We start from the raw sequence: 26,045 nt of genomic DNA, 5'->3' as shown, positions 1-26,045 counted from the left end.
CACCCCCCATGCACAGGGTTTGTTTTCCGGTCATTTCTTTTGTAAGACTTTAGCTTCTCACCCCCAAAACACCACAATTTTTCAAAAAATAAGGATTTTTAGGATATATTTTAAGGGGAGGGAGAAAAACATCAGCATCGCTCTTCTCCACTTCCCCCCCCACCCCAAGCTGCACTCATGTCAGCTTTGCAGCAGGGGGGCTGTCAGGATGCTTTACCTATATGGTCCTGCTAGGCCCCTGCCATGATTAGTTTTGGGGCACAGAAGTGGCAAGGAGAGGTACTGTCAACAGAAGTGAAAAATTCAAAATGTGCCACCTCAGCACCACAGGAGAAACCGGGAGCCATATCCTGAGGCAACACTCATCCACAGGAATGTCTCATTCATAGGAATGAAGAACAGAGACCAAAAGTGGTCAAAACTGGGCAAGTGGACAGTGAGTTTGCTAGCAAGTCCCACAGACAGACGGACACATTCAAATCCATAAAGAGATAAAACCAAAAAAATTCTGTGCCCTCCTGCTCCTAACCCTGTATGGGAGACCAGGAGCTGCTGGGCCACTTCAAGGTTTCTTCAGTGGTGTGTGGGCTGTTCTCACCACAGTCACACTTCGTAAAAGCACCTCTTCTAGTCAGTATGTTTTCCTCCACCAGAAGAGCATAAAACAGAGGGCTGATAGATTTAGCACTTGCTTTTGTCCCCTTCATGCTTTGTGAATGCCAAACAACTGATCTCTGGGGTCCACTTGAGCACTCCCTACCCCGTCAGCATTTGTACAGCAAAAAAAAAATGAAAGAAGGAAAGAAAAAGCAATCTGACCTATGCAGATGTGTTTGCTGCCTTTGGACTGTCTTTCATCAGGCAACATTCAAATACTTTCCTATATTTGAATAGATCCTATGATTTCTAATAAATCAAATGAAAATCTCAAACAGAAAGAAGGCTGACAAGTTTTTCTTAGATTTTGTTCTCACTGGAAAACAGATTTTCAATATGGCTTCAGATTTCTCTTTCTTTCTTTCTTCTTTTCGTTTCGTTTCATTTAGTTTCGTTTCATTTCTTTTCATTTCTTTTCTTTTTTCTTCTTCCTCTCTTCCTTCCTTTCTCTTTTACCACAACACCTTTAATACTCAGAGAAGTTGCCCACTGGATTGTTGCATCTTCAAGTTGCTGTTTTCTTCCTGAAGAGTGAAGGTAGGGCTGTCCTGTGACAACACAAATCACTCCCCATGGGCTGCCTCTTTCTGAAAGTAATGAAAGAGGAAAAAAAACGAGGGAACAAGAAGTTCTAAAGAAGTTCTAGCTGCAGTTTTTGTTGTTAATTATCCTTTTTTGGTTTTTTTTTTTCTTTTTCTTTTTTGTTCTCATGAGTCACCTGCACAGTATGCTTGATTTCAATGTGAAGCAGAAGTGGTCAGTGCAGCGCGTGGTGTGGATGTGCCACTGGGATCCTCTGGCCCAAGGTGAAGATGAGGCAGCTCCAGCAGCAGGGCCACTTGGGGCCGCGGGGCCACGGGGTGCAGGTGACAGCCAGGGAAGCCGAAGTTACCCAGGGAGAGTTGCTCTTCTAGACTGACATCTAGATCCCGCAGAACTATCACTCAGAAGGGAAGTGAAACCTGGTGAACGTGGTTTGGGACACAAAGGAAAGACATGAAAGCTCAAAGGATATTCAAGAACAAATTATTTCGTGGTTCTGAACCATTATGACATTTTTGTCTTACTGAGCCAGCTGAAGACCCAAGAGGTTCCCAGTATCTCAGGGCACTCTCTATCTGTACCTCTTCTCTGCTTTCAGGAGAGGCTAGGTAGTGTAATAAGTGTTGGCTCTGCAGCTGCCAGCACCTGGTAATGCACACAAGGCAGACAAGATTCCATGCAATATCTTGATTAGTAGTTGGTTATTTTTCATGTATATAAACTATATTGGGTTGTGTGTTTGCTTGCCTGTGGCCACATGCATTATGTCATCTACTTTTACACTGTTTAGTTGTCTGCAAATGTAAAGGTATCATGGAACTGTTGCAGGGTGGAAACACAAAGGACTGTGTGTCCTGCAAGCCTTTTAAATATACTAAAACACAAATTAAAGCACCTTTTCTTTTGGGCTCAAAAGTGAGGGTGGTGCCAGGGAAAAGCACTAGAAAGATTTGAACGGATATTTTTTCTTAGCTTGTTTGTTACATGAATGCTGGGCCCCAAAATACTTTTTTTCCTGTGGTATTTTGAGTGTTATCACATGATGAAGAAGTATAATTATAATCTATCTGTCACACTTCCTAACCTGTAGAGGTGTCCTTAGCTGTTAGATTAATTCATTATGAACAAGTGACAGCTTCAAATGTGAGAATAAAGGATTTGCACACCTGCCAGAAAACCAGAGTTAAAAGATTAAGCATGGCTGTACAAACCATTATTTCTCAATTTGAATACCTATACTGTTGATATCCACAGCACTTGCTGAATGAAAGAAGCAGGTGTGTTTCTTTTATGAAACTTTTCTAAAGAAGTCAGATTTAGAAATTGATCACATTTGATTTTATTTTATCTTGGGATTTTATCTGGGTTTTTTAATACTGTAAGAGAATGAACAACCTAGGAATGTGTAAGTCCTTCCTTTGACCTGTCAAGATAAACCTAGTGAATGAAGTTTTAAAAGGCAAGTAGTGCTCAGTTTTGCAAGCTTTGTCATTGAGTTATTCTTCCTTACAAGCAGGAAGATGAAAACAGTGATAGTAGATATGACTCGAGGCAGGTGGGAGTTTCAAAATTAGATCCTTGGCTGTATGGAGACACTTAAATTAGGATGAAATCACTAGGGGTATAAATTCAATGGCTTATATTAAGACACATTAATCCTGAGTTTAACGTGGCCTTAATTTACTGCAGTTTAATCCTCCTGTTTTTCACTTTCTGTGGGGAACTTGTACTACGAAACATGAAAATTGTTGTGATACCAAAGTGCTTTGACGCTGTGTTCCAATAAGCTTGTCAAATGTAAAACTTAATTCTGCAAGATTAATTTCTCTGCAATTTCAGAGGCTGCTATTTTGAGGTACATTTTGGAATACTCTAATGTGGTGGCATGAAATAACAGAATGAATTGGTGTTCTGTTTGGTGGGTGGCTTTCATTCCAGAAAAGAGACTCTCGGACACTGTCTATGCTCTTTTTGGGTAACAAAATATATAAACGTACCTTTGATATGGCCTGGAAGTTAGAGCGACTAAGAAAGAGGTAAATAAAATAGGCACAACTCACAGACAACCTCTGTTGTCAGTAATCTGATACCCTTTGACCTGTCCACACAATGCTTAGTTTTGCTACAGTAAATATCAAATATTGGAATACTAAATTCTTTATCAGGCAGAAATAATCTAAATTTTGCCTAGTGTGGAGTAGCAGAAAATATTTGAGCTTAACTCTTGCCAGACTCCCATCCAGACTATTTCAGTATCTGGTTTCCTATAATCACAGTTTTCCTCTCTGCCTTTTTATTAATGTTATCCCTTGGCTTACAGTCAAATTATGGCTCCCGGGCAGTACACAAGGCAATGTGACCACCATCTTTTCCAGAAAGTGAACGTCTTGTCCAGGATTCACCCAGAAAGGACCCAAGTTTCACACTAAGGGCTTAGCAGAGTTTGATCAAGGTGGGTATGTTGGTCTATCTTACTCTTTTCCTCAATAATTTAATCATAGAATCATTTGACAGGCCAAGAGCATGGTCATCTAATATTAACTATTCATTCTGTGAAGCCTCAACATACCTCTTCGTCTGTACATCCAACTTTAAATGGATGTAACCATTCATCTTCCTAGCAATAATCTTGTTTCTATTCTTCAGCTGAGACCCTTTGTTTGGCCACCATGGTGGCTGACTGGATGAGACCTTTGAATTTACAACTTCTTTTGATGTTCAGTCTTGCCCGGGACAAATAAGGTACAGAAAGGAAGAAAAGGCTGATGGAGGTAAAAGACAAATCCACAGGTCGATGTTATGTGACGAACAAAGTGAACAAAATCATCTCAAAAGCTTTGGTTTACATGGAGGCTGAAAAAGTCTTGGCATGTAGCAATCTGGACAAGACCACGTCTTTTCACTTTGATCTTGACGTGATGAAGCAGTCACAGAACAAAAGCCCCTGGGAAGGGGCAAGTGGCAGACTTCAAACAATATACAATGATTACATGTTGAGAGCATAAGTACACTTTCAGAACTGAGGCAGTTTTGGAAACAGTAGTGTCATAAACAACATAAAAAACTTTCATCATGGTTTACCTAACATTAAGCTTCTTACATGACAGTGGCAAAACAGCTTTAGACAACTTTGAGCTTTAGAAAATTTCTGCCATGATTGATTTGGATTATACAATGATCTTCCAAACTCCTGTGCCTCTTCCGCACAGTTATTATTAAAATTTGGGGGTTTTAGCCCTAGGTGAAGATGTATTAAACACATACAGGAAAAAAACAAGAAAAAGAGAATGAAAGAACAAGAATTTTACACAGAATGACTAAAAATCAGAGACTTTAAAGCCCTTCTGCAGAATATTCTCAGAAAGTAAGGAACTGTGCCTCCAGTCCACATCCTTGAATAATTTCTCAAACATCCCCATGTCCCAAAGATTTGTTTTCATTTATAAAAAAAGTGTTTTAAGTGTAGTCCTCAGGGGTTCAGCTGATGCCCCTTATCAGTATTTCCACTAACATCCTGGATTGCACATTCCATAGAAGAGCATAAAGTGCTATAGCATTGGGTTTTTTAAAATTTAATTTGGAACTTCTTCACCCTTTCCATAATTATTTTCATTATTATTTTTACCTTGTAGCTCCTATATTCTTGTAATGACACATAAGAAGGTGCTTAAAGGTCTTCTTGAAAGTGGCATTGCACAGCGCGTAGCAAGCGGGGTTGATGGTGCTGTTGATGTAACAGAGCCAGTAACCTATGGTCCATACAGTGTTAGGGATGCAGGATGTGCAGAAGCTGTTGATGAGCACCATCACGTTGTATGGGGTCCAGGTGATGATGAAGGCCAGGAGGATGGCCAAAATAGTCCTTGTCACTTTTTTCTCCCTAGAAGGGGGTGGTTTCTTTTTGGCTGGCTGCTTTGTCATCTTGACGATTTTCCGGGCGACGCTGTTCTGCTTCTCTTCCCCGTTCGTGCCTACAATCTCCACGGTAGTGTTGGTAGGGGCACAGCAGTCCCCCTTTTGGGACTTGGTGACTATCCTGATGCATGTCAGCTTGGAGTTCTCTGCTTTGAGATGGTCTTGGGAGGCAGAAGCCTGTCTGGCATCTTTGGTAGCTTCGTCCTCTTTCAAGTTGGAAGCGACCACACTGACGGAGGTGGAGTCGTTGGAGCTCTCCTTCTCCCCTTGAACACAGTCTTCAGTCACAGTCTCTTCACTGGTTTTTCCATTCTGAATTTTGCTGTGCTCCAACCCATCTCCGCTGGTTGGGATATTGTTATTGTTTGGTTTCACTATTTTACCTTGGACAAGGCTGGGGGAAACTGTTTCTTGGTTTTGGGTGGCTTCCTTTTTTCCTTTCTTTATCCGACTCTTACTGGCTCGAGAGATTTGCCAGTAAAGGACAGTCATGATGATAACAGGCAAATAGAAGGCTGCAATGGCAGTGCCAAATGTGACAGCAGGGTTGGAAAAAAACTGGATGTAGCAATCCCCATCTGGGACAGTCCTTCCTCCCACAATGAATTGCCAGAAGAGAATTGCAGGGGCCCACAGGATGAAGGACAGCACCCAGGCAGCTGCGATCATCATGCCTGCCATCTTCGTGGTCCGCTTCACAGGATATGTCAGAGGTTTGGTGACACAAAAGTATCTGTCAAAGCTGATAATGAGCAGGTTCATTACGGAGGCGTTGCTGACCACATAGTCAAGAGCCAGCCAGAGGTCACACACCACCGGCCCTAAGGGCCAGTAGCCTATCACAGTGTAGAGGGTGTACAGGTTCATGGAAAAGATGCCGATGATCAAGTCAGCGCAGGCCAGGCTGAACAGGAAATAATTGTTGACAGTCTGGAGATGCCTGTTGACTTTGATTGACACCATAACCAGGATATTCCCAATTATGGTGACTAGACTGAGAGACCCTGCCACCAGGACGATGAACACCACCTCAACAGTTTTATAAGGGCTCTCCAAAGCCATCACATTTTCAGTGGAAGAGTTTATGTACGTTGAGTTATTCATTTCGCTTCTGATAACAAGGTACCCAGTTACAACTTAAGCCTGCAGAGAAAAGAAAACAGATACCATCAGGAAGTTAGTTTCTTTGCCTTTAAGGAATGGATCCCAAAAAAGCCCGACATGACAGGAGTTGAAAGGTAGATGTATTCAGGAAAAAAACAGTCAGCTTTGGCTAAAGGAGACACCTTACAGTGTACAGTTTAACAGAACAATAGGCTAGCTCTAAGCATGTGAGAAAGGCACACATTTGGATCCAACACTACATTTTTAAGTTCTCAGATACAATTTTCTCTTAGTTACTTTTTTAAAACTAATGTTGACTTGAATATTTGGGAACTGAACCTGCATATTGTCTTCTTTCTTGCTAACAGAACAGTTCACTTTGCTCATTTCAAACCGTATTCCAAATAAAAAGTCTGGACCTGAGGGTGTAACATCCTTATAACCCAAAGTGAAGCTGTGATTTACAGAGAGGCAGATGACATGAAGGAGATCTCTGTTTCCATCTTTCTTTCATGTTCCACATGGGCATGCTTCTGTGAGGTTTATGGAATGGGTTTTTATCATATTTCCTCCCAATTTTCTTACCCTGCAGTTCCTTTTATAGTCAACACATACAAAGATTTTGGTACTGCATCAAGCTAATTAGTCTGTCAATAAGCAAAAGCGGGTGATTCTGTTGAAGTTAACAGAGTTAGTAAACTCACATCAGTTGAGCATTTGGCTATCTAGTTAGATGCATACATAATTTATTTCTATTTTTTTCAATTTCAATTTTTCAATAAGATTAGTTTTGAGTATTTGTATCTGGATAAGGCAGTGTTGTTTGTGTGGAGTTTTTTAAAACACAATGAGATTATCTTTTGATGCTTGCTTGATACTTTTCCCATGATTTTTCAAATCACAATATCTTTAACTGGTATCACATTAAACTACAACAAAAGGTCTGAAAGGGATAGCAGGGTATTGCTAAATAAAGAAACAGATAAAAATAGTTCTGTTTACACATAGCAATTCTTTTTGTGCCCTGTATACCCTACTGGCAGTGCTCAATAAATAGCAATTAAATTGCTAGCAATACACATTTGAGAGAAGTCTAAGAAAACAGTGCATGCTTTTGCCTTCAGGATATGTTCTATCATTTTGTGCATCCCCTGGAAGTCAATAGAATGCACTGGAATTGTACAGCCCATCTCTGACTGCTCATTATTTATGAGCTGTGCTCAAGGGATTATTGAAGCATGAAGGCCAGATGTGACAGGGAAGTTAGGTTTTTTCTAATTACAATATTCTCCTTTTTTTTCCCCCCACACATAAGGCCTCACTTCCTTAAGAAAGAGTTTCTAAATGTGGTGGTGCAATCAAAGGAAGACAAAAAATTCATCTATGTATAGCCCCTCCAAACACCAGGGATTAAGGAATTCTCCTCTGGTCCCTCTGACTAACCTGCTGATGCACAGGCATAGGCAGTCCACGTCATTTAAAAGGAGCAATGCATTTTTACTGTCATTTCAGAACTGTGCTTTTCTTTTCTTTTTTTCAGATGTGAAAGAAAGAAAGAAGATGATGAAAAATGTCAGCACAGCAGCAAAACCCCTTCTGACCTCTCAGAAAAATAAGAGAGTATGTCTCCATGGAAAAATCAAAATGCTAAACCAGGGTAAAAGGTTTTCTGTCTGAGGCAACTTTTTAATCTTGCAATTTGCACTTAAAGAAATACAACTGGCAGAGGGTGGGGCTCTTTGAAAGCTTTTGCTTTCAAAACCAGCTAAAATTTGTTTGCCAATTCCATGTTGAAGTGAATACATGAATAAGTAGAGGAACATAAGGCTAGACAGACATTATTTTCCTTCTATCTATTTAGAGGTACATCCCTAAAATTCTTGGGATCAGGTTCAAGACAACAAAAAAAAGGAAGAGGAATGCTTTAGCAAAGTGTGTGCTTTGTACAGTAAGAATAGGCTGAGTGCAATGGAGCAGAATTTCTACTCTGTGCAAACACATCCACAGGACACCTTTAATATATAGGACTGTCATTTCAGCATTTCCTTCTGTATTTTTCTCCCAAAGCTTCGCAGCTGAGCAGCTGGTTATCCAGTTAGATGTGTTAAGACATCCGTTTTTTGGACAAGCTAAGAATTACTCCCAAGCAGAGTTGTTTATGAACATTCTTAACAGAATGCATTTTTTAATGAAAAGACAGAATCACACATAGAGATGTATTGATTTAAAAAAAAAAAAAAAATCAGCTGAAGAGGGTTTGTGATCCAGGGCTCTGCAGCTACCTCTGGTGACAGAAAGTGAGTGGGGGAGCAAAAATGGAAAAGATTGAGAATGGATCAGAGCTGAAAAAATAGTGCTTTATGATAAGAAAGCAAGTGTTTCTCTGCAATACATTTTTGAAAAACTGTTCAGAAGTTCTGCTTCATTCCGCCAAAGAACAAAATTAATTTTAAAAACTTGAAACTTGTTGTGAAACTAAATTACCATCTCCCAGCTAACTTTATTCCTGAGTCTTTTCAGGTAAAATTTTTACACACTTTCACTGGAACTATTAGTAATTCAATTCCCCTGATTTTATGGGAATCTATGGGATGCAAGGAGATAGATGAAAGCTAAAAGCTAATTTTACTTGCTAGGAATAGGATTTCCCTGTGTTAATGCAAATGGAAGCAAAGCAAAGTAATCCCTTTCCCAGTGATCTGTGCACAAAACTTTCCAGCCTTTAAGAAGGTTGGTAGTTCTGGACTGCAAATTCCATAGATAGTGACAGCTTTCTGAGGTACAGGGAAACATCTGCTGTCACCACCTTCAGTGAAAACTTCCTTTGCCTGCATCAGTGTGATTGTAAAGTGAAGCATCTTTTGCTGTGCATGTTGATGAGAGGGTGTAGGGCTGGAGAGAAACATCTGATTTCCACTGACATTTATTGTCACTGCTGAGAGTTCAAATATTACATGAGCAGAGGCAGGGGTGTGCATGCTTCCTAACCCAAGAGCCCCTGCAATCTTCTGGGCTCCTTCCTGTTGGCTCCAGTAGAGCTGGAATCAGGTGCACAGAGAGGGTTCTGTTTCTTATCGTGGCCACTTGCTGCCTCAGTACAGGACTGCCTGCGGACTGCTTTTGTTTTTGTCTTGCCACAGAGCCCATCTCTCCTGCTGGAGTGGCAGTTGTTATGGGAGCAGATGTTATTTGTCAGGCAGACCTAGGGGGCAGAGGCATTTTAAGGTAATATGACCTCCTGCGTGAGAAATACCAGATCTTACTCTTGAGCAAACAGAGTTCTCCTCTGCAAGCCCATGGGTGTTTGTGTGAGTTACACAATATGGCACTGACTCCCATGGGCTACCATAATTTATCCTTCTATACTAAGTGCATTCTTGCTAAACAGAGGATACCCAGAAAAGGCAAGGAATGTCTCTTGGGACCTGAAAAGCAACCAAGTTAATATTCTGAAATATATTTCAAAATATATATGACTTCGTGGAGTGGAAACACCATAATCACTGCACGGAAAATGTCCAAAGCCAAGAAATCCACATATAAATTAATTCATTGTTTATATTTGATATGTACATGGGAAGCATTCCCAGTGCAGTAGTTCCTCCCTCTAAAGAACTCATAGTGCTGAAAATCATTCCCTTCTTTTGACTGGGCAACAGTTTAGGGCAGAACTGGGGCATACTTAAGCACTACATCCTGCTGAGTTGTTCTTTCCACTTACCCCAACAGGAACACATCTATTTGGTGCAGGCGAATCTTGTAGCAAACACTGTAATTTTAAGTTTAAAAATATATCTCCAACATCTGTCACAAAACAGACTATAGAAATGTTTGGTATATTGAAAAAAATGGCTGAAACATCATGCCTGTCAGAGGGTGTTAGACAAACCCTTCTTCTGTATTGTGCATATTGACAAGTTAAATTTGGTAAGGATTTAATGTCTTCTTTGAATTCTCTGAAACCATATAAAGGTCAAGACGTGAAAGAGGCAACAAATGATCTGCACCTGAAAGTTATATTTGTGATTTAAACAGGATTACCCAAGAATCTATGTGCATTGCCATTCTGAGTGCATTTCAACATGTAACTCTCGAGCAGAAGTTACTTCTTTAACTTTCTTTTTCTGATCTAGTTCCTATTCAGCCCAAACCTATGTAAAATGGATTTGATGTTTGCTGTAGCAATAATAGAATTCTTTTTCTGAACCGATTTTTATCCTGAATTGAATTGATTTTGATTCTACATTTCTTCCTCATACCATTTTAAACTCACAGTGTGAGAAGAAAAAGAGAGAAACAAAATCCCTACATCTGTGACAAAGATCCTGGGTCTGTTAGCCAGAATTTATTGCAGACTTTAAGAGAGAACTATAGATGTAGTCTGGATTTTTGGTAAAAACACATTTCAGAAAATACCCAAACACCTGAAGAATAAAATCTTCACCACATGGGTAATCTTCTGCAATCCTTTTGAAACTAGAAACATCTTTGCTAAGTGTTATGGTCTTGGTGTGGTCCATTTGTTTTAATTTTCATGCACTTTTGTTTATCTCAATCAACACATGTCCTACAAAAAAGGTATCCTGTGGGCCTGCCTGGATCTGCTTTTCTCCATCTCATTGTGAAGAATACCTAAGGGCAAAATTAAAAATTTCTGCATGTATCTTGAAACAACAAGTAGATCAGAGTCAAAGAGTATTAAAAAAAGCAAACCAACAGTGTGCCACAAACAATTGAACAAGGCAGAAATGAAAATATTCCCCCAAAAGCAGCAGGGGACTGTACATGAGAAGGTGTCAATGCTGGCACCAAAAGTGCTGCCTCAGGGCAAGTTAGGGTCTGAGGATTTGTAAAGCTGTTAACTACATCTTGCACACTGCTGCTCTTACAGTCTAAAGCTATATAGAAGCAAATGTAGAAAAACAATTTAGAAGTATAAATATAGTGCAATGAGCCCAAGTTGTTTGTATTAAATATCACACAAAGAAAAGTATAGTCAGTATAGTAAAAAAAACTCAAACAAAGAATAACCTCTCTGGTTTCAGGAAATTAAAAAGAAAAAAAAACAGGGTAGTTTTTCCTCAAAGATCTGGATAACCAAGTATTTCTAATATATGGGTACTGTTATTACAATTACAGCTGTTATGCTGATAGTCACCCATTGGTACTGGGGCACATGAAATATTACCTTTCTGTAAGTATAGGTTTGGATGCAGATATGTTTTTGTTTTCCAGGACCTGTGTAATCAAGAGAGAATTTACATTCTGTCTTTGGGAGCTGATACCATTACAAGCTAAACTCTGCATCCTACTGCATTGGGCAAACCTGAAAAATATGCTTAATCAACATGGTTTTATCTAACTGGTTTTGATCCACAAAAAGGGATTTTTACCTCCTGGACTAGAGAAGATACATTGACTCACATGTCTCCTTATTCTTGCTAGGATTATATGTGAAAAATCTTGGTCTAAAACCAGAAGGGAAATAGCCAAGTCTCTTGGTGAAGTTATGGAAGGTTTTCCTCACTGTTCTTGTGGAACCATGAGAGATATCCCTATGATAAAAGTGACTGAATACAATGATCCATATCATTCCTTCTGAGTCCCACCTGCAATGCTGTGCACCTCAGCTTGTCAGAGGTGCTTACACAGTAGAGGGAATTTTCAGGATAGCAGTTGTAAAGCAGAGGGTTTCAGCACTACATTTCAGGCAGTCAGTAGTTAGGCATGCTCTTGCTGTTGAAAGCTAGAACTGAAGCATTTTTTCTGGGTTGTTTTTTTTTTTTTCAGGTAAGCTGTGAAATATGTTTAGTTGCTAAGATCAAAATAAATTTATAATCCAGAAATCAGAGAAAAAAAGTAAAATTTAGTCTTTGGAGTATGAAAGGCAAACTGGAGCTCTTACTGAATCATCCCACAGCTTTCTCTAGAGGGTTGAGTTAAATGGATAGGATCTCCATCTAGAGGCACAGATAAGCAGCTGCCACATAAAACTAATTTCCAGCAGTAGGATAGCTTCAAAATATGTTAAAAACTTAGATAATTACTTATGTCTTAGGCAGAGGAGCCCCACATTTTATTGCAATTTACTTTTTATTATAATTAATGGGCAGAGACATAATTTGATGAAAACCTGAAACCATTACAGTTAAATATTCCTGGATCAAGCAGTCTGGGTGAAGAGGTATATGGCCCTAGGATTAGCTCAGTCTGTCAGAGCATGGTACTAATATCACCATGGTTCTGGGTTCAATCCCTGGATAGGCCATTCATTTAAGAGCTGGACTTGATGATCCTTGTGGATCCTTCCAAATCAGAATATTCTGTGATCTAGTTAGACTGGGGCACACATTGCACAGAAGCACATGCTTAGGCCTGAGCTTATTCACTGCAACCACCATCATTTAGTCATCTATTTGGGCATGACCCAACTCCTTTGAGAGGCCATAAGTGGGTCAGAAGAGTGGATGATGTCATCAAAAGGTAAAATCTAGGGTCTAGCTCACGGCACATACACATTTCATCAGGGCACCTATACTGGTTTATACTTGCAGAGGTTATAGGAGAACTAGAAAAGGTTCCCTGACAGGAACACTGACAGATGTCAGTAAGTCAATCTTTTCCTCCTTGTGCTGCACCACTGTTGCTGGAAGTTGACTGAAGCTCCACACACCCATCACCCAGCAAGTTTTATCTGACTATAACTATCTTCTTCAAACACTTTAGATAAAATAATCATGCCAGAACTTAGTCTAAGTTATACCTATCCTCAGCCATGAGAAAGGTTGCCTCAGCAGAAGAGTTATTTAAGTTTCTGTTCAGATTGAATTGAGGATCATTAGGTTCCAGGATATATTCTCTGAAGGAACAGTGTGGTGAGAGTCAAGTTGTCCTTCTGCAGCCCAGCACAAATTGGAGGCACAGTACTTCATTATCCTCAGATCAGCTATCACACCTGTGCTCTTAAATACAAAAACCTTATGAGACCTACTCAAAGTCCCTGAGTGACAAGTAGTGAAGCTGCTGAAAGAGGAGAGGGATCAGAAGGCTGACTGAAACCAACTTAGAATTTATTCTTACCCAAAGCTCGTGTATAAAAGGAACGTATCTCTTTTACAAAACATACAAGCAGACCTATAAAAATCCCCCCAGACCAAACCAACAACCAACCAACCCCCCCCAGACAAAACAAAATAATAAAAATCAAAACCCAAATCCCAGTCTTTCTAGTCTTTCCCGGATTAAATTTTTTTTCCTGGAAGAGCCTGTAGGAATATCGGTCATGAAAAAACCCCAGAGAACTGCAGTACAGCACAAGGAGGGTCTCTCAAGGAACCATGGATTAACCCCCTCAACCTGCCAGTGAGCCCAGAAAAGATGCTGTGATATTTCAGTGAATGTCTGCAAATCCCTCCAAGTCATAGAAGTCCTTTTGGGATCATGGATAAACCCATGGAGACTCTGACTCTGTTCCTCAGACAGAGTCAGAGTAGGGCTTCTGACAGGAATATTAACACATGAGAGACAAAGAGACTCTTCCTGAAGCGAAAGAAAATCTCTCCTTTTCCCTAGGTTGTAAACAGTGTTAGTATGTGGCTTTTGCATGGGCTTTTCTTACTCACTCACTAAGATCAATCAGATGATCCTTGAATCTGGTTTGGAAAGTGCCTCATTTCTTTACTCAGCAAATGATTTTAAAATTCTTTTAAACACCATCATGATCAGTCTTACATGAAATTCTCAAGAGCTTGAGAATCTAGTCTGTTCTGCTTCTGTGTCCATAAATTCTGGGGATTTTTACACATCTTCCATCTCACTTAACAGCTTACCTGAGATGTAGATTAGAAGCACAGAGAAGAATGCTGACTCAGATATAACAGGGTTCATATATAATGGCTCAAATCCTTTGCAAGTATTTAAGCATATATTGAACAGAAGTTCAAACTTGCTTCTGAGAGAGCAGCTAAATCTTTTTTATGTCTGTATTACTGAAGATTGCTTTTGAAGCAGTGATAATGAAATACTGAAAGAACTTTATTTGGTTCTTACCTTACCAGAAAGCAGTGATACTTAAATTTCCAACCAGAATCTATATTTCCAAGCTCATTCTGCAGTCTGAGAAAAGTTTGTGAAAGATGGAAAGAGGGTGGCAACGCCTAACAAAATATTTATAAAAACATTTTAAAATCTCAAAGGAAGTGTTTTATGCAGCTAATTTTAAACATGTGGGTCACAGCTATGAATGGTTGCTGTGGGTCTGCATGATCATCTCCCCTTTGGTGAGCAGAGAAGCTCAAAGATTGCATAGTCCTTGCCAATGAAAGGAGATATTTATTCAGCAGCTTTTCATGGCCACTGCATTAGTATAGGCTCCCCAAGTCTCTGACTATGCTGTTTCACTGCATGACTGCTACCAACTTTAATTGCATAGACTATAGCTACAGACTAATTGCATTTTGACTCCATTACGGGTTTAACAAATCTGTGTCTGAATCTGGATCTGATGCATGGGTCCAGATATTGGTCCTAACATGCTGCAGCTACTCTTAGCAAGGTAAAATACCTTAGCTTTGCATTAATTCACCATGCCTTTAAGAGAAGCCCCTACCCTCTGTCAAAAAATAATGTAATGTTTAACAAGCTTAACTTAATAACAGGAGACTGAGGGACTTTGACCATGTACCTTCTGCAAAAATTATGTTCATCATCAATGGGCCAGGAAGACTAAAGTGCATAAGCAAATACTCTCAAGCTCTCTGCTTATTTTGGTTTTTAAAGAGACATTGTAAAGTCTGTTCACATCAGATTTTGACCTCTCTTGAATATTTGCCAAAATAAAATAATGGAAACATTTGAAATGTAGGGTTTCAGAAGGGCTAAATTGGATTACTTGAAGCCAAAACCATTAAAAACCTGGGGGGCATTAACTTAGCACAGGGTAGAGAAAAGCAAGGCCATTACTGTGTGCACAGATCTGCAAACTTCACAAACTCATCTTGGTACTTTATCAGTGAGGTCTGTGTGATACAAAATTTCCACAGAGTGATGGTGATGAATGTATTTGATGTCCCTTGCACATTCCATTCTACGTCAAAGATGAGTTTTTAATTAAGAGAGAAAGACGTTGATTTTGAAATTTAGAAGCTGTGCCATTGTATTTTTACCACATGGGAACCTTCACATTGTGGCAGAAGCACCATGCCAGCTTCAGCACAACTGTTTCTAGAATGACTTGACTTGCTGATGAAGTCAGATCCTCTCCAATTTCTGATGTTGAGGATCTCAAACTCTTTTTATTAAAGTCCTTAAATTCCATAATTATGCTGTACATTGCTCTCTGCCTTTCTTTGGCAGGCTTATCTGTTACTGTCTGCAAGTTTCCTGTTTCTGCTTCTGCATCTCAGGCCACCTTTCCACAGCAAACATATCTAAGGACAAAAAGACTACTAACTAATATATTTTGTTTTCTGAGGTTTCACTTTACCTTATTCTTCTGCAGTGGTCCACTTCCCTGAACCTAAGTCCATCTTTACATAACAACTCTTTAAATTGGGACTTTGTGGTAAAGCAAACTTATGGGAAGTAAAATTAAATCTAGATAGGAATAGTATCTAGCAGCATGCCTAGGGAACAATCTCCTCCATCAATCTGCTGTGTCCCTGAAGTGTCATGTTGGGGATTAAATCCCTCCCACTGTGCCATGCAACAGCAGCAGAACCACTCAGCAGTGATTGCTGCACTGCAACGTGCCTCCACACAGTGCAAACCTGTTTGAAGAGCACAAGAACATGCCTAGAGAAAGACATACAAACGTGTGGGGCAAGAGAAAATAATAAATGGGGTGAATGTGAGAGGGAGGAAATCGGGACAAGATTGAGGTGTGCATAAAAAAGAAAATAAGTTAATTAGAGGAAAGCAAGAAAGGGTGACTGCAAGAGAAGCAGTTCTGCAATGCATTCACGTGGACTCTTCAAATTGTCACCCTTAAATACCTATTTTTAGTAGAAATACCTCACTGACCCTAGTTTCAGTACCTGCCTGTATTATCCTATGACAGTCCACAGAGAGACAGGGTAACATATCTTCAAGCCTTGCACTTTGAACAGTAGTGTGGAAACACTGAAGTGACTTGAAGTTTGGAATCTCACCTCAGTTGTCATTCAAACATTTAAGTTCTTAAATCCACTGCTATTCACTGAGACTTGGCCTCTATAACCTCTTTAAAGAAGAGGATAGAAATTATTTTTTCAAAAAGTTATCGTCTTCTTTCATAATCAGAAATTCCAGTGTATTTATTACTTGTATAGAGATTATTTTTTCTCCAGTAAACTTGTTTTGGTTTTTTGTGTGCTATTATCTATGTTGTCAACATGAACTTATTTCCTCCTTTTCCTATCATTATTTTCCTGCTCAGTTCTGCATCAAAGCCGTGACCTCAAGTCTGGGATCAGTAACAATAATTTCCACAAAGGGTCTGCCTCTAAATGAGATGGGATTCTGATAATCAAGTGGGATTCAGATTTTTATCTCCAGGTAAGGATGACAGTTATCAAAGGGTTTCTATATTTCTGCCTGTCGTCCCTGGGGATAAGTAAAATGTTCAAAAAACACAATGGAAAGAAATGACACAAAGTAAGCAGAAAAGGGAAACTGTGACTGAATTTAGGGGACCCCTGGAGTGGGGTACATCCCTTCTGTGTCAGCTGAACTGGCAGAGGAGCAGCTCAGTGCTGTGGACCAGCCACAGCTCTCCGTGAGGTCACATCTTGGGAATTTCAGTTGTCTTGCTGTCTCTTTTCCCCCTGCTCTTGGTTGTATTAACAAGGGGTGCCTCAGCATCTCCTCTCCTTAACAGTGACACTTTTCTTTCAGATATTTGCAGCAGCTTTGCATTAGGACCTGATCTGTAGCCTGTAGGTCTGGGACAGACCTATGCCACTCTTCTCATTGATCCATTTCCCTTTTCATTTTTCCTTGCTGCCTAATGCAACATCTGCTCCCCTTCAGCCTCTCTGGTCCTTCTTACCTTCTTCATCAGCTCTCTGCTGTTCACGTCCATCTTCTGGCTATCATTTTTCCTTAGGTTACCACTGTGTTGCTTTTCTCATCTCCTGGACTAACAGGTATTGGTTTTGCTGGCAGTGCTCAGCTCCTGTTTCTCTGAGCACTTTAAACTGCAGAAAGACAAAAGAGATTCCTGCAGTCTCAAATAAACCTCCTAAGGGGTGTAGCAGGAAGTGATGCTGTGATAGCACATTATGGTGCTGCCCTCCCACTAAAAGCCAATGTTGGGTGAACTTGACCTCTGTCTCTACCAGACAACTTGCAGAAATAATCCTAACCTTCAACAGCTTTGCTCTGAAGTTTGTAAGAAATGGGTACATCATTACTGACTGTTCCAAAATCATGAGAGACAATTTTGCTCCCTCTTTGAGAATTATCCATGGGGCAGAGTATCTTTTTTGCAATATGCTTTATGTAGGAGAAGTAATGAAAATTGTTTTGGATGAGAAATGCAGAAGAGTTGTGACTGGAAAATGAGGAGACATAACCATGACTGGAGTATTCTGCCAATCTGTGTGTTAGACTGTGAAGTGAATCAGACCCCTCTGAGTAGGATTTGTTTTTAGGCAACATTGAGAGTGATCTATGGTGTGGGTAGTTTGAAAGGATGACCTTACAACAGCATTCTAACAATGAGAAAGTATCCAGTAGTAACAGAGCAACAGCAGGACTAAGGGGAACAGGAGATGGTAACATTACCTAATTTATGTATCTATAATGAACAATAATATTACACACAGAACGTGTGCCTATGCTCAATTATTTCCTCATAAACTGGTCACACCAACACAGTCACTGCCCAGGGTGGAAGTGAGATAACCCAGGTGGGAAGGTGGAAGGAAGATGGGAGGTGATTTTGTCCTGCTGAGGTTTGTGGCTCTGCAGCTCTCCGAGTCTGAGGCTGAACAAAGCCTCAGTAACACCACCCTGATTTGCAGATGCCGTGTACCCCAGTTGCACATGCCTTGTGATACTCCTTGAGAAATCTGTGGCTCAAAGGCTCATTTCACAGCTCCTTGCTCTCAGTCACTCATGCTATAAGCCTGTGACTTCAAAGGGACAGCTGAAAGGAAATGTTTTCAGAGGAAAAAGGAAAAAAAAAAAAGAAAAAGATTGTCTGCTTGTCCCTTTTTTTCTGTTCATGATATAACAGGCTTAGGATGTTTTGGTATAACTGCTTCTCAGTGGGTTATTTTTCCCTTCTTACTTTACAAAAGCCTCAAAAAAACCCCTGGCAGTGAGGAAGAAAACAGCTGTGTGATCCCAATCCAGATGCTTTCATCTTAGAGTGGGCTTGTCAAAGACCAGGCTCCTTGGGTCAAGCAGGACCCAAGACAGGAACTCTTCTCACTCAGTGTTTTATTTTAGGGCTTTCAGCAGTAGTACATGCTAAAGCACTACTGCTCCCTGCTGCAGACCCAGCCACAGAGTAAACAGAAAAATCCCTGAGGGTTGGTGGTGCCCTTTCAGGCTGTAGGCAAATCATTAACATGACATTTTCTTGTTTCTTAATGTAAATGAGGTTCATTTCTAAATTCAATACTTTTGAGGCTTTTAACATGTTATCTCTAACATCAATGTCCTAGATCTGTATAAAGTCCTGAATGCCTTTCACAAACTTTCTAAAGCATTTTTTGGTTTGGGTTTGGTTTTTGTTTTTTTTTTTTTTTTTTAGTACATATAAAGCTATATAAAAGTATGATTAGATTTCTTTTTAAATTTTTAATTAGTTTGTATCTATTTGTTGATCTGCTCTTGATCTGTTGTGATATGCAATGCAATCCCATTGAATGTTCGAAGCATTGAACAACATCAAATAATTAAAATGCCGACACTCTTATTTGTAGAAAGACATAGCAGAAGTATTTACAGTCAGGTTAATGTTTAACCTCTTAATCTTTCTAATGTTATGGTTGGAAAATGCCCTTTAAATTTAATTATCTGCTTCTGTACATTTACTACTTTGCAAGTGAGCATTTAAAATGTCATTTTTCTTTACAGAGATCTTTCATAATTTTGTATACACTCATAATGATACTGGTCATCCTAAACAAATGCTATCCAACCCACCAGGCCACTAACCTGGGCATTTATTCTCAATTGTGTAAGGTCTGTAGATCTCAGACCTTGTAACTTAAGGGATAGCGTGCTTTCTCCTTAACCCCACCATCTATTAAAAGCATTTCAATGACAGCACATTTGCATTGCATCACCTTTGCAGAGAAGATCAAGCATCCCAAAGATAGCATTCACAAGTAATATAATCATATCTGGTAAGAAGAAAAATGTCTTTTCTAGCGAATCCTGCTGGATGTTGTGATTTACTAAATTCGTACCCCATACCTCTGCACAATCTGTTTATAATTAAACATAATAACACAGTTCATAGCCATTTTCAACTACAGGTATGGCAGAGAGATTAAAAGAGCTGAACTCTTACACTTTCTCTGGGAGAATCTCTTCTTGCTGCCTTGTAATCTTCACAGGTGAAGGGGGGTTGTTGCTCTACATCAGGTACTGAGAACCTGATGCAATTTGCCTTGTACTACACAGAGTCAATATAACTTCAACTCCCATGTAAATACACATGGACTTCAAACACAAGCAGAAATTTGTGTTTCAGGCATTCTAGCAAATTTGTCATTAACCTGCAGCACATGACCTGTGATACCTCCTGTTCTTTCAATGCTGGGAAACAGGGTGACGTTTGAGAGCGAGTTAATGGCAAATAAATGGTGATGCAGCTTGTTCTGGTATCTGCTTGGTAATAAAGGTAATGCAGTAAAAAAAGGAAAAAATCATCCATCTCCTAGTTTTTCTTTCTAAATCTTGTGATGAACGTTGTACTTCTGTGGCCAGGGAGTGGTTCATTCTATCTGTGTTTGCTAGGGTCAGGATAAAAATAAAGCTTATGTGGTGAATTTGGATAAGTGAGCCAGAAGTTTTGGGTTTTCAAGGCTCTATGCAGGAAGTGACAAAAGACATTTGAGATTTTTCTCTTTCTGAAAAGAAAGTTCATAAACTCTATTTTGTGACTTATAAGCAAAGTGACAAAGGTAGTAGTATTAATGAAAGGGAATGTCAAGTAGGCTAAAGCTTCACTTTAGATATTTTTTTTCCTTTTGTCCTCCTATTTTTATTCAAGGAGGTGTTTTATCCCCAAGATTGACAGCAACTACTCCAGCAAACACAGAGGTTTGTTAGACCTAATCACTATTCAAGAAATCATTTTTCCTGCTTCCTTAAAATGAGTCTGTTCTGCAACAGATAGAAAATCAAAAACTCATAATGCCTTCAAAGCATAATCTCTCTTTCTCTGTGTGTATGTATATTTACATATTTATGCTCTATTGTAGTTTTTTATTCCCTATCTTTTTCATTCTCTACTAATGTATTTCTCAATATGGTTGATCTGCATTGCATTTTTTCCTCTTTATCTGTTTTTCTTGTCATCGTGTACACAAGGGGTTTGGACAGAACTGTGAATATTAGACAAAGGAAAATAAATCCAATATGATCCAATTATATTTGCTAATCAACAATAGCCAGTGTTTCTGTCAGAAGGTGCACACCCATTGAATGTACGGTGTGTTTATATCTCTCCTCTATATTGTTTGGGTTTGAGATTCACACAATTAATCTGAGCTCCCTCTGTACCTAACAGAGCTATCTCTTCATGACAAAAATACACAGATAATGTTTGCTTGTGCTAGATTCACTTCATCTGCTCTGCAAACATGCTACTTTTGTGCAGGTTTAAGAATTAATTAAATATCCGGCTGCTCATAAAAACAGCAATCAGTGGAAGGATATTAGAGAGTGTTCATGGACTGAGCTGTGAAATTCACACATCAGCATTGGCCCTGGAAGCCTGACTTCAGAGAGTGCTGAGAGCAGGGCTCCACTGTATAAGCTACATTACTCATCCACAGTCCAATTTCAGAGCCTGAAATCTCATGGTAAATTGCTCTGAAGAAAGATCAATAGGTCAAAAGCCCTGTGTATGCCAATGGCAAAACTTCTGTTGCTTTTGGTAGGCTCACGACTTTTCTAGAAAACAGGAAAAAGCCAAGATTGGTGTCTGGGGACTAGTCCTAGTTCATTGTTTTATTAGATCCAGAATCATATTCTGCTGTTCCCTGCTGCAAACTGTCCTGGGATCACCCTTGCTATTCATCACTTAGGAGAAAACTCTGTCTTCAGTATCTGTTTGTAACATTAAGAGTGCCCAACCAAGCATTTCCTCCTTCTAAAGGACAATATTTCTCTTTTCTCCCCTTAGCACAGGGTCATGCAAAACTATCTGGGGCTGTGACTGTTGCCAGGTCATTGCCATATATATCTTGGGGAAAAAAAAAAATCTGCAAAGTATAATGCTGGGTTCAGGTTTGGAACCTAGTGGGCTTCTGATACCCCAGAGCTGTAGATACAGTCTGCTTTGCAGACTGGTTTTCCAGGTGTATTTACTGGACAGTGGTTCCCTCCTTTTAAGCACCTGCTGCAGTTCACCCATCCTGTTCATGTCCAAATGGATCTCCATGTATATGACTATTCTAAGTTCATAAAGTAACACGGAACCTTAACTGATAAAAGGACTTTGTAAATGACAGGGACTAGCAGCATCATCAGTAAAAAGGGCATAGTAATAGTCCTATGAAGATTTTGATAATCAGCAGAACAACTGAGGAATAAAATAACATCATTTTCATTCACCTATTCTATGGAGGGGATGTGGCTAACAGGCTTTCCTTTATAAATTGGAAATTAAAACTCTGGGAAAAGCTGCAGGGAGAAGAGCTACTGGGATGTCACGGGATGGGAGAAGTTGGAGGAAGTCCTGACAAAGACAAGGTCATCAGTACAAACAGAAGGAGAGGAAGGAAATTCTATGACTGCCATGAGCAAGTGCTTCTCTGAACAAAATAAAATAGACCTAAGTCACCATCATTTTTACTCAGGTCTTGTCCCTTAAGTGAATAAGACAAAGGAACAAATAAATAACAGCAAAAAGAATTGAACTTCCCCACATTTGCCCTATCACCTCTTAAAAAAAAAGTTTCTGTTTGTAGAAACATTAGTACGAGACTCAGACTTTTCAGTAGCTCCTTTATGCCACTCCTGTGGTGTAAGGTAATGGAAAAGCTTCCAGGCAACTGAATATTTTCCCCCTGCTGTAAGTTCTCTGGGTGGCTTAGACCCAACATTTAAAAACACTTACAAGTGTGAATAACCTCAAGATACCACAGGTGGCCACATCTAACAGTTTAGTACAAAGGCCACTAATTACAGCTCTCTGTGTAAAAGGAAAGCAAAAAGCAATGCTATATATATGTCTCCCTCTCAAAAGAAAATCAATAGAGACTACAGGAAATTTCTTAGAGAACTGTTGGACAGAAGATTGGTTCTTTCAGTTCAGTCACCAAACCCACACAGAGGGCCTGAAGTGATGCAGGATTCCCTAGGGCAACTGGGCTCTGCTTGCAAGACTGGGGATGAGAATCACCACTGGGATAAACATGGTCTTTCCTTCTTCTACTCACATTGCTTTCTGCCCTGATTCTCCTAAGTCACTAATCACTGCAGTGGCAGTGGCTCTCATCCACCAGACAGCAGCTTTGGATATCTCCTCATTTCCCATCAGCCATGAAGCAGAGGGTATGTCCAAGAAGGACTGTGTCCAGCAGATCAGAAGTATCTGTAATATAGCAGAGATTTCTGATTTTTTAAAAAATGCTTTTGTCCAGGGACTGATGCATCTTGGAAAGTAGTTTAAGAGCAGACCATATGTCCAAGATCAATGACAAGGGATATACTGTTTGATAGAGTGAAGCACGTGACCTGGAAGGGAAGGCTGAGGGGAGTGAGAGTGTTTAGCCTGAAGAAGAGATGGCTGGGGTAGCAGCCTGCCAGTACCTACAGGGAATCTACTGAGAAGATGGAGCCAGTCTTTTTAGAGTGGTGTGTAGTGGGAGGATGAAAGAAAGAAGACAAAAGGTTTTGATGACATAAAAAAAAAAAAAAAAATCACTATGAGGCCAGCAAAGCAGTGGACACAGATTTATGTACAGGCTCCATCCCTGGAAGTTTTTCAAGCCAAAACAGATAAAATCCTGAGCCACCTGGTCTGAACTCCACACTGACCCTACTTTGAGGATGAAATTGGAGACCTCCTGAGGCTCTATCCCTATGAATTATTCTATGCTCCTGTGATTCTAGCATATGCCATGAAGTTTGCAGGTACTCTGGATCAGGAAAGCAGGAACACAAATACCTTTGTTTAATATGGAGTCAGATATGATGAAAACAACCCATGTGATTGTGCAGAAAGCAGTCTGTGAGTCTGGGAGAAGCACATTGGAGGGAAAAACAAACAGCATCATGCAGGTCCCTGGCTTCTCACTCAGAGTAAGTCAACATCTGACTTGCACCAGAATGAACTGCCCCTTAGTCACCTGCCTGCAGTTTGCAGTGTGGGATACCTGCTGCTTCCCAGGAGCTGAAGCTGAGATCATTCAGAGAATCAGAAAGAGATCCTCTTTGCCCCGATTTCCACAGCTCTGACCTGTTGCTGACCACTAGATAGCCTTAGCAGTCTGAAAGAAAGAGATGCTGAGGGTGGGTGGAAGGGCCCATAGAGAACATCTGAAGGAGTAGAGATCAGACTCTTACAGTTCTGCCCTGATTACAGCATTTTCCTGGAGAAAGGTATAATGTGAGCAAAGTTGTGTGCTGGCAAAATTTCACTGCAAGAGTGAGTACTCAGGTGCATACCTCAGCTCATGCCAAAGCAAAATGCCTTTAAGCACAAGTGAATCAGGTTCCATGTTTGTCCTTAACTCTTATTTCTGTTCTTGTCCTACCACAAGTTCACATAGCCATTGTAATGAATCACATGAGAAGATCCCAAGCTCTGCACTGTCTTCCAAAAAAGTGCTACCTTGTGCATAAGCAAGAGAAATGACAGTTTTAGCAGGCCCTGGCCGACCTGTGCAATAGTAGTGAACAGGATCACACAGCAGTCAGCCTTTCCATCTCCATTACATGATATGCATCTTTCCCCCCCCCCTCCAAATTGCTTTTACAAGCAGCCATGAGAGCTGTCCGTCTCTGATCCCAAGCATACAGGTCTTGAAGGAGCAGCTGCTTCCCCTCTGAGCATAATAGCCCTGACATGAATGGAGTCTGCAATGATGATGCAGCTGAGATTCATTTTCCAGTGTAAAGGCTCAGCACAGCAGCATCAAGAGAGCCAACCACATACAGTTCAAGCACAAAGGCTTGTAGGAAAGTAGCCAGACTCTTTGGGTTATCATTTCTGCTGTTAACTTGGAGGTTCTGTTATTCACACATTGTTGAAGAGGATGAGGGTATAGAGATTCATTCCATTTAAAGAATAGTCAGTTCACTGATGCTCTATGAAGAGTTACCTCTATAATTAGTCCAGCTCTAATTACAACCCAGCCAGAACATCATTCTCAGTTTTTTGACTGTCATTATAGTATCAGAAATATACTTTGTAAAATACTTGAGTGTGGAAAAAAAAAGCAGAAGGATGTGTTGTGGCAGAACTGTTACACTAGAAATGATGATGATATTGCACATGATAACACAGAGCTTTTGAAGGAACAAGAGTTTTGGCATAAAAACAATGACTTAGATTAAACTTTTCTGGAATCACTGTCTGTCTCTGAAAACTGTGGGCACAACACATCATCCCTGACCTCAAAGGCACCTCCGGCACCCAGAGGTGCTATTGCTTATGACAGTCTATTTATCCATTTCAGTCTCCTGTCTGTCCCTTTTTTTCCCCTCTTTTTTCTGCTCCAAATTTATCTTGGAACTCAGAGCTCAAAGATCTGCAGGGCATCGGTGATGTCTCACTCACATCAGAACGATGCTGAGCACAATAGGCAGGCCAAGACACTAGAGCTGCTATATAACTGCATGGCATGCCACAGTCCAAGGCATGGAGGAGGGCTGAAGGTTTGCTCACCTTTTCATTTTCTTGCAATGAAACAGGCAAGCACTGAATTTATTTTTGGCACATTTTTATACAGAGCCTGTGCTTGCTGGGAGGTCGTGGGATTTTGGGGCACATCACTGATGGCAGGCATTTCCATGTACACACAGACAGCTTTTGCTAAGGGAGAGCTACAATAATGCTCAAAGAGAAAGGAGAAAGCAGGGTCTAAGAAAGGAAAAAGAGAAGTTAAGAGGATCCATTTAAATGCAGCAGAGCTGTGCTAAAACCTGGATCAAAGCCTTGAAATTATACCATGAAGTTGGTGGAAGCCTGGTAGAACTGGCCCAAATGAGACTGCTAAATAATAAGTGACTCATGCTTATAATTCCCCCTCTCTTTCTTTTTTGTGTGCTGAAGGTAAGTGAATCCTTATGCCATATTGCTACATTCAGTGAAACCATAAATAAGCAAGTTAGTATTTTTACAGCTCCAGCTATAATAATAAAATCTGGCAAGGGCCTGAAAGGTTTTCAGTATTTTCACCAAAAATAGCAAGAACAAAACAAGAAGCCCACCACCACCTTGGTTCAGTTTTCATTAAATTCTTTATATATTAAATTATTCTGGAAAGACATAATATTGCCAATTGTTATATATTATTGCCTCATGGATACCAGAAAGATTGTGTTATCATAACCACCTCTCTTTTGCTTTAAAAGTTCTATCAGTGGATCCAGGAACAGAAGAACTCCCTGGAATAGCTATAAGTTTGGATTCATTAATTCATCCTTTCCCCTAA

At 40.0% G+C, this 26,045-nt stretch overlaps 1 protein-coding gene across 7 annotated transcripts in view; it reads right to left on the bottom strand.

The window, feature by feature from the left end:
- Positions 1-1,004: 1,004 nt before the first annotated feature.
- The window catches only part of CHRM2 (cholinergic receptor muscarinic 2), an 86,972-nt gene continuing 61,931 nt past the window's right edge, over positions 1,005-26,045 (bottom strand). For 2 of the 7 annotated variants that reach the window (XM_069003133.1, XM_069003135.1), the window contains exons 2-3: positions 4,826-6,258; positions 1,005-1,619 (exon numbers count right to left, since the gene is read on the bottom strand). In XM_069003133.1, the coding sequence (XP_068859234.1) occupies positions 1,598-1,619; positions 4,826-6,219 (1,416 nt within the window). In that variant the 5' untranslated portion in view covers positions 6,220-6,258 and the 3' untranslated portion in view covers positions 1,005-1,597. Of the gene's footprint in view, positions 6,259-17,245; positions 17,394-19,723; positions 19,812-26,045 lie in introns of those variants that run through there. The other 5 variants (XM_069003134.1, XR_011147987.1, XM_069003132.1 and 2 more) reach the window with 5 other exon arrangements.

The sequence above is a fragment of the Aphelocoma coerulescens genome, chromosome 1A (assembly GCF_041296385.1).
Source record: "Aphelocoma coerulescens isolate FSJ_1873_10779 chromosome 1A, UR_Acoe_1.0, whole genome shotgun sequence".
Classification (NCBI taxonomy): Eukaryota; Metazoa; Chordata; class Aves; order Passeriformes; family Corvidae; genus Aphelocoma; species Aphelocoma coerulescens.
Note: the sequence above shows the minus strand (reverse complement) of the source record. Positions and strands in the feature narration are given on the sequence as shown.